Genomic DNA, 9,610 nt, shown 5'->3' with positions numbered 1-9,610 from the left:
AAGGGCTGCTTATGCGCAGGGAGACAGCTCAGGTGGCAGGAGAGTATGGAGGGATGGACACTGGGAAGAGGTAACTATGGGGAGGAAGTGGGAGGGGAACTGTTGCATTGTGGTAAACTGTGGTCAATGACATGCAACAAAGTATATGTGAACTGCTGTATGGAAAGTGAATTTGCTCTGTAAATCTTCACCCACATCAAAATTAAAAAAATAAATAAATAAATAATAATAATAAAGAAGAAAAAGAAAGACTTTTAGTCAAGAGGATTAATCCTCTCCCAATCTGAAGAAGGGAGCTCTGGTGGTATAGTACCTAAAGCATTTAACCGCTAACCAGAAGGCAGGTGGTTCAAACCCACCAGCCACTCCTCGGAAGGAAGATTGGGCAATCTACTTCCGTAGTGATACCACCTCAGAAACCCGAGGAGGGGTCTCTATGAGTCAGATCTGACTCGATGGCAGTGAGTTTGGTTTTGAATCTGAAGAAATATTTCATGGAACAGCCTATCCACCTAAATATTTTTATAGTCTGTCCACCTAAAAGAAGCTCGGGTGGTGCAGTGGTTACAGCCTTCGGTTTCTAACCGAAAGGTTGATGGTTCAAACTCACCAGCTGCTCCCCAGGAGAAAAATAAGGCAATCCTTTCCATAAAGATTTACAGCCTTGGAAACTCTATGGGGGCAGTTCTACTCTGTCCTATAGAGTCACTGTGAGTCAGAATTGACTCAATGACAACGAGTTTGGTTTTTGGTTTATCCACATAAAATACTCTTTCCTTTAGAGGGTAAACAAATGCCCAGCCAAAGTGGAAATGACACATGAAAACGGTTTGTTACTAAAAGCTGATAAGGCTAAATAAACAACCTGCAGAGCTATCCCCATTAATGCATATAACATAGCTATACAGGCAAGAGCTCTTACTGTCAGCTACAAATTCTCCCAAGGATAGTCCCAACATCAGTGAACTGCCTGTTTGCATATAATGGCCATCAAGCTGCCAAAGTTATCAAAATCCCAATATGCTGTTTTAGTAATTCTGCTTAAATAACCTTGTGAACACCAATCAATCCAGAACTGAAGAGAGAAAGCAGACAAGGCCCTAATTCTCTAACAATGAAGTGCAAAATAGCATCAACAACATATGTCTTGGCATCCCAGTATATTACAATATAATTATAAAACATAGTGTATATTCAACTCAATAGCATTCTTAAAACTAAAGTGTGGCTTTAAAACCCCAAACAGTATAAAGCAAACTGTTGCCTTTATGAAGATGAAAGTAGTATTTGCCTTATCCAGCAGTTGAGACTATGAAATCAGTCTAGAGTGGGTACCAGTTCCCTCTCCAGGGAATAGGCATATACTTCTGTAATATATTCAGAAGTCTTAGAAACCCCATTTCTGCTCCCAAATGCATATTTAAGAAAATGGTAAGATAATGCTATGATGCTATTGCTCCACAACACATAACACCTTTTTCAAAGCTTAAAGCCAGTTACAGAGGCAAATTGGATACAGATTTTTTAAGAGTAGTTATTTTTTGTGTTGCATAGTACTCCATTGTGTGTATGTACCATAGTTTGGTTATCCATTCCTCTACTGATGAGCACTTAGGTTGTAATTATTTTTTAAGGATCTTCAAAAATATCTAAAAATTTATTATCTTGAGAGAAAGTATGGAGGTATGCTAAGGTGTTTGTCTTAGAAATCTGTGAAACAACTTATGTTGATTTTTAAGTAAATTTCAGGGGATCATTCAAGATCTAGATAGTCAGATCATACTGTTTTTTTGAAGTGGATATATACCATTAGGATATATGTACTTAACTCTTACTACATTAGTATATATACATTTAACTCTGTCTGTTGGAAGGGAATAGTCCCTAATCATGGTAGATAGAGTTAAACACTGAACATGAGCATGTTCTGCATTTTAATTAACATGCATTAATTGATCTTATCATTGTAATGAAATTAAACTTCCAAAGTTAAAGTGACACATTTACCTATGTGCATAATCATAATATTTAGGGTTATAAGGATTCTTGGAGGTCATTTACTCAAAACTTCGCAATTTACAGTTGAGGAAACTGAGGATTAGCAAGGCAACTGCTGGCCTCGGTAATATCATAACTCAAGGATATGATCCAGGCTGGTGCCAACATCTTCTGTCTCTAAGGCCAGTATTTCCACCATGAGCCACTGCCGTTACAAGCTTCCCCAATAATTATAAATAAAATTAAACTATTATATAAATTAATATAAATCACATTACTTTATTACAGCTAAACTAAAACAGTTTATGGTCAGCTTAGGACAGTATTGAAGAATACAGAAGCTGCGATGAAAAAAACTTCCTATATGATAACAATTCTTCACTTAGTCTTTATGGAAGTCAGTGATATACACATTACCACTCAAAATTTATAGATGAAATAATTGAGACTCAAAATCCTCAGTAGTGGTACATCGTCTAAAAAACCTTTTATTCTATGACCCAGAAAAACAGTTCCATGCTGTCCCTATAGTTAAGACTCTTCACCATTACCAGTTCCTACCAGAAAACCCTTAAAGTCATAGGATATGTTTGGTTTAGAGCAAGATGGTCGCTTCTCTGAGTTGCCTTCTTTTGTTGGAAGCAAAATTCTGCACCAGAATTGTTGACAGAGGTATGTGCATGTATGAATAAAGGAGAGAGAGAAAAGAGATTCTTCAGGATGTCAGGGAATCAGTGAAATTGACGTTCATTACTTTCTGCAAAGAAGTTTTTCACTCTATTGTAATCTTTTCTTCATTATCCTATTAACTTTTAACCAAACACCAAACTTCACTTGGTTTATTCTTTCTCTGCATGTACTGCATCATCATCATCATTTCCACAAAGCACTGTTTTCCTATGTATGAGCCCTGTTTTCAAGGCTTGCTTGTTGACCACCTGGATCACTTAGAACTCATAGAACTTTTAAAAACAGTTTTTTAAAGATTTGGAGATAATCAACTCCATTCCCACATTTTAATTATGCAGAAACTGATTTCCAGAGAGGTAATACAGCTAGTCAGAGACAAAACTGGAACTGACTCAAATCTAATACTCTTCTCACTGCACAATCTCTTTATTTTATCTCATTTTATTTAGTTTTGAGAATTTATCTTTTTTAACATTTTATTTTACTTTAGGTGAAAGCTTACATAGCAAATTAATTTTCCAATCAATGATTCATACACAAACTGTTCCATGACATGGGTTGCAGTCCCCTCAGCATGTCAGCACTCTTCCCATTTCCTCCCTGGGTTCTCTGTTTCCATTTATCTAGTTTCCCTGCCCCTCCCAGGCTTCTCTTCTTTGGTTTTGGGCAAATGTTGCCCTTTTGGGCTCATATAATTCTAAGGACCGCAATCTTCACAGACATAATTGTTTATTTTATAGGCCCATCTATTATTTGGCTGAGAGGTGGCCCCCAGAAGTGTATTCAGTTTCTAGTTAGAAGGTTGTCTTAAAGCAATAGTCTCTGAAACACATAATCTCATGACTATATTAAGTCTATACAAAAATATTTATTATAAGATGATTCAAACCTGAGTTGCATAGGGAAAGATTTCCACGAGTAAAAGAACCAGATGCACAGGAGGACATGTTCTGGTTAAGATTTGAATTAAGTATTAAGAAGACTTTCCTACACTAGAATTTTTTTTCAGTAACAAAAATTCATGTGCCTTGATTTTCCTTTCAAAACTAATTTCAGATGATATAACGTTTGTCTCTTCTTTCTACCTCATTTGGCTGTGTTTGTATCCTTTCTGCAAATAGCAATGGGACTAATGATATAATAATGAACCAGAGTTAGCCTTAAAAGAATAAGTGTATATCATTAGTTTGGGCCAGTATTAATTATTTCAACATAACTATTTTATGTTTTTTAATAACAAGGTGAAAATCATAATCATGAAATCAGGATATAGAGAGCAACTTGGTATAGCAAAAAAGACTATTATAGCTTCATAGATACATATATCCAAATTTGATTTTGGCTTCCTAATTTACTAGCTGTGTTACCTTGAGAAGGTTGCTCAACTTTTCTGAAGTTGCAACGATCTAAGAATTCTAAGAATTAAATGTGGTGTATGTTGTTGTTATGTGCCGTGGAGTCAAACCCAACTCATAGCGACCCCTCCTTGGGTTTCCAAGGCAGTATCACTATGGAAGTAGATTCCCCAACCTTCCTTCCAAGGAGTGGCTGGTGGTTTGAACCACCACCAGCCTTCTGGTTAGCAGTCAAGTACCTTAGGCACTATGCTACCAGAGCTCCCAATGTGGTATATATAAACCATCATACATATAACAGCTGCTCAATAAATACTTGTCCCCATTAATCCTAACCTGCCCCAAAAGAGATGTGCCACTCCTTGCAAATTCCTTTAGCTCTTTAGATCTCAGTTTATTCAACTATAAAATGAGAAAACGGAACTATATGAAAGCAATTTAAGTCCTTTTCATTTCATCAATAAGGAATGAATTACCCAAGGGAACTCACCTTTATTTAAATTCTACAAACACTAATAAGTACTTACATTTGTCTTAGGCACTAAACAGTTCTAACTACCACCATGAAACTGTCTATGGATTCAGCAGAATAAGATTCAACTCCATAGTCATTTACGTTCCACAAAGGAAAATTACTATGGAAAACCAAAAGAGTCTACATTTAAGGGAAACTCTACAAGGACATCACAGACATAATACTGTAAGTAAAACAAATGAGAACTAAAATATGTATGTGATAAGTCTATAACAAAAGACTCAAGAGACATTTGGTAAGGGGAATTAGTACAATTTTTTTTAAAAGAAATAGCAATAAACTTTCCATGTGAGTCTTATGCTAGGTTTTGAAATTTAAGATACTTGTGTCATTTGGAAACAGAAAAAAAATTATTGAGAAATTTTCGTACAGTGATAAATATTAATGTAAGAAAGTGATTGATTACATCTTCTACATTATTTCTGAATTTCATGTTTTGGATTTATATTTTCTAAAAATATAATGTAATTTATGGGAGCTCTCGTGGCATAATGCCTAAGGTATTTGACTGCTAACCAGAAGGCTGGCAGTTCAAACCCACCAGCCACTCCTCAGAAGGAAGGTTGGGCAATCCACTTCCGTAGTGATACCACCTCGGAAACCGAAGGAGGGGTCGCTATGAGTCAGATTCCACTCGATGGCAGTGAGTGAGTATCTTTCATTAAGCCTTTTTGCAAGTACTCCTCTACAGTTCAAAATATGATTTAACATCATAACTAGGGCTCCTAATTATGGTTTCTCAGAAATGATTCATTTAAGATTTACCATGTAATCATATCTGTCCAATATCAGCCATCTATATTGTAGAATTTTATGAAACATATCTTAGATGAAAAAATATCATCAACAAGGAAAAAAAACTTTACCTTTTATGAGTACAAAAAGATGTGTGGAATAAACAATATAATCTTTATGAAAAAAAAATCAGCTTTTTTCAGTGTTTTATGGGATAATGTTTTTTTCTTTAAAGAAGATAGAGAGTATGTACTTGGAGGACATTATGCTGAGTGAAATAAGTCAATTACAAAAGGACAAATATAGTATTAGTTTGTTGTTGTGGAGGGTCAAGGATAGGTTTATATATGGAGGGAAACTTCTTTTGTTGGTTGCCAGGGATGGGAGGGGTGGGGATAGAACACTTAAAAAAAAAAAATGCATTGACCCATGTCACTTAGTTTTGTGTATTTTACTGTACATAAATTATATTTCAATAAAATGCATTAAAATAAGTAAATAAAGATGATAGAGAATAAAGTATGTCTCCAGAACACAGATTGTGTGCAAAGCTGAGACAGCCACAGAAATATGATTTAGGTATATAAGTGTAATCCAGAGGCAGAAGGCCTAGATCCTATTTCTTCTGTTGCTAAAAGCTATGTAATTTTTGGACAAGTAATTCACGTGTTTAGTTCTATTTTGTTATCTATAAAACAACAAGTAGGAATATCTGATCTTTTAAAGATTTGTTCTAGTTCTAATAATACGTATCTCATATCTATGTGAATCCTCAACACAGTATTTTTGTGTTGGGACACACAAAACATGGGGCATGGGACAAACAAACTCACAGTAGAGCACTTATTCTGTTCTTTATAGGTGCTGCTGGGACTGACCAGCTTCTTTAGAGTTAGAGACTATATAGCCTGGCTTTGTGCCTTGGCTGAAGAACACCATGAATAATTATAAAAGCACGTACTCAGCTAGAGGAAACACTATTCTCTGAAAGTAATCAAAAAATAGATAGGGAGCATGTGGTACCTTACAACATCAGACCCTTTGTGTCCTTGGCCTTTTATCTTGGCTATCAGAAGGTACTGAGTTCATTCAGGTGACTTAGGTCTTCTGATCCTTAAGAGAAATAATGCTAGAAATGAAAGGTTCTCATATCCATTCCCATGCCTGACACTTGAAAATGCATACACTTTTAAGCAGAAGCAGCAACTATGTGATATGCAGCACTCCTAGGACTCCTTTGTAAGTCATTATTTAGTATAGTAGTTACGAGAATGGAGTAGACTCAAATCCTGGCTCTGCCACTTATCTGCGGTGTCTTCTTAGACAAGAAGCTTAACCTCTATATGTTTTAAGTTACTTTGCTATAAAATAGAAAAAAATAATGAAACTTAACTATAGAGTTGTGAGGATTAATCAAGATAATATATGCAAAGTAGTTAGTACAGAAGCTAAAGAAAATGTTGGCTAAATGGATGAACAGATAAATAGATCCCTTGATCCTGGAACTCCCTGAAAAGGCTCATCTAAAAGCTACAAACAGTTTGCTAACAGTGAATGACATCTGGCTGATTTTTCCTAATCTGAGCAATGATATGGCAAAGACTCAAAGCCAGGCTCAGCTCTTACTAATAGGATTCTGCAGAGATCAAGAGGAAATGAGATTATCCTGAAAGTGGGAAAGTTTTACTTTGGTTTAAGACAGAATTTTTAAAAGAGAGAGATGAAGGACACATAAATATTTAATATGGACATATAGAACCAGAGAATGGAGGTTGATTTTCATTTATGCCTTCTCAAATGTTACCAGCATTGAAAGTTACAGAATTTTTTATAACTGGAGATGATAGATAAGTAGCTAAAGCCCAGAGAGGTTAAGCAACTTTTTCAAGGTCATTTAGCAGTAAATGATAGTTGCAAGACAAACAAGTCTTCTGATATCCAGCCCCCCACTCCCCTTGCCCATATAGCAGTCAGCCTAGTCTCTCATCAGGTCAGCATCCTGTCCTTGCTGTGCCAAACAGAGCATTAAAAAACAAAAATAAATGAAAAAAATTTTCAGAAGTCTGTCACTTCTTCCCAGGTTCTAAAAAAGGTGAAGAAGCATCTTCTTCTTTGAGACCTTCTTTCCAGAGCATCCCATTATGGGAACTGGGGAGAATCCGACTCAGTCTGTAGCCCTCACAGACTTTCTTTGGAGTTTCTATTCCTTTCCTTTTTGTTCATTGTTCATATCTACTCTTAACAGGTACTTCTAGAAATTCCTCACCTCAAAGGTCAAGCAATTCCCAGGGCAGAAGTTACAACCTGCTAATTTACAAATTCTCATCTTCCCTCATCTTCTCATCTTCCCGTCCTTCCTTGGAACAGGAAATATTAAACAGTTATTCCCTCCCAGGTCCCTGGAATTCAATCAAAACTGATTTAATCCTTCAACCAGGTTCATTTACAAAGTGTGTGAGTGTGTGAAGGAGACTGGAGAACCAGGTCTGCCTAGCAGAGGGATCAGGAGAAAGAGAGGACCAAGGAAGAAAAGATTGACTGGGTATAGAGGGGAGGGGGAGTGAAAAGAGCACACTGAACAAACTAAAGTCTGGATCCTGGAAGTAGCTAGACTGCTAATGCTGGCTTAACTGCTGAGAGAACAGAATTGCCAAGGGTACTACAGTGATATTCTCTGGTAACTGACCAACAACAGAAGAGAGAGCCACAAACTACACCTTTAAGAAGTAAGTAGAGGTTACCATGAAATGGCAGAAAGGAGGAAGTCTTTTCCTAAACCTTCCTTTTCTCCTCTCTGATCCGTTGCTGGCCACTCTGCGTGTCTGACAAGCACACCCCAAATTCGTCAGGTTCCATCGCAGCACCCCCATCGCGGAACTCCGCTACCTACTATGCCAAGGGTTGGAGAAATGCATGAGGTTTCTCTCAGCTCTACCAAGTGCCCCCACCTCCTTTCAGGGAAGTTATCCTGAAGAAAGGCTTTTGCTGAGTGCCTGAAGCTTACAGACATGGGGCGTTTAACACTCCACGGCACATACGCCCGCGTGCGGTGTTTCTCAGCCCGGGTTTCCGCTGGGAGGATGGAAGGCGTAAGTGACACAATCAAGTGCGCTTTTCCCGCATGTACACCCACCCCCGAAACCGGAAGGCAGACTTTGCTTTTGTTTCCCCTTCACCCCCTACCTGAATTCAGGTACCAGGTTAGGCTGCAACCCGTAAAAAGCAGCGGAGAGAGTGACCAGCCATCCTGGCTTGTAACTCCCGTTCTCGCACTCCAGATAAGGCGGAGACCACTTGACATGGCTCTTATCCCCGCCAAGCCCGTTTCTGCGCCGCCAGCTGTGTCCCAGGCCCCGGTGTCCCTGATTGGAGCCGCGGCGGTGTAAGTGGGGCCTCCACTTGCGCCGGAGGCCATGGAACCACTCTGTGTCCAGTGTGGCGTTGGCCAGGTGGTGCGCGGAGGAGGATAGGTCCTGGAGCAGGATGCGGCTCTCCTCGCGCGTGGCCTGGAGGAAGACCTGCGGGGCAGGCGCGGACAGTGACTCGGTACTGAAGGTGATGGCCGCCCGGGAGATGCTGGGCTCGCCCTCCAGGAGGCTCCGCACTAACGCCTGGTACCACTCCAGGTCGTCCTGCAAGTTCTCCTCCCGCGACTTATTGCTCTGCAGCATCATATTGAGGAAGTTGGTGGCGTGTATCAGCGTGTCTAGCGCTCCGTGCAAGGAGGGGTGAGAGCTAGCTAGGGTTGATGACTTCCCCGGCAGGCCCGCCAACTCATAGCGGCTGGAACAGTTGGCTTGCTTCAGCTGGAGGGAGTCCCCGGTGTAGAGGTAAGAGGCCACGTCCATGGGCACCTCCTCGGTGAGTTTCTGCGCCAAGATGGTGCCGTCAGTGGAGCGGCTCCAGGGAATCGAAGGGTCCGAGGCAGAGGCTCGAGCAGGCTGCTGAGCGTGCTGCTTTCCCTTCAGGGTCCTCTCTCGAGGGGAATCCGGCCGTCCCAGGGAGTCGCGGCTGGCTCCAACAGCTCCCAATCCCAGATGAGCGAACAGGAGGCAAAAGAGTAATGAGTAAGCCATGGCTCCTGTCTGTCTCGCCAAAAGGAGAAGAGAGGACGAAAGGAGTCACTTTTTAAATTCTGGTCATCAATTTATCAACATTAAGAGTTTTAACTTGGAGTCTTCCCTCTTCTTCGGATGGCACCAGAAGAAACAAAAGGACTTTAAAATAAGAATATTTCGAAATTAACCCTGATGGCTGAGCTACCGTCACAGGAAATCAAATCACCTGTGGCAATGCT

The 9,610-nt window shown here is 39.6% G+C and overlaps 1 protein-coding gene across 1 annotated transcript in view; it reads right to left on the bottom strand.

The window, feature by feature from the left end:
* GPR158 (G protein-coupled receptor 158) overlaps positions 1-9,389 on the bottom strand; it is an 801,760-nt gene extending 792,371 nt beyond the window's left edge. The window contains exon 1 of the mRNA XM_007936378.1: positions 8,497-9,389. Within this exon, the coding sequence (XP_007934569.1) occupies positions 8,497-9,389 (893 nt within the window). The remainder of the gene's footprint in view (positions 1-8,496) is intronic.
* Positions 9,390-9,610: the final 221 nt, after the last annotated feature.

The sequence above is a fragment of the Orycteropus afer genome, unplaced genomic scaffold, assembly GCF_000298275.1.
Source record: "Orycteropus afer afer isolate SDZICR_OR568_19922 unplaced genomic scaffold, OryAfe1.0 scaffold00035, whole genome shotgun sequence".
In the NCBI taxonomy this organism is placed as follows: domain Eukaryota; kingdom Metazoa; phylum Chordata; class Mammalia; order Tubulidentata; family Orycteropodidae; genus Orycteropus; species Orycteropus afer.
This window is presented reverse-complemented; position numbering and strand designations above follow the sequence as displayed.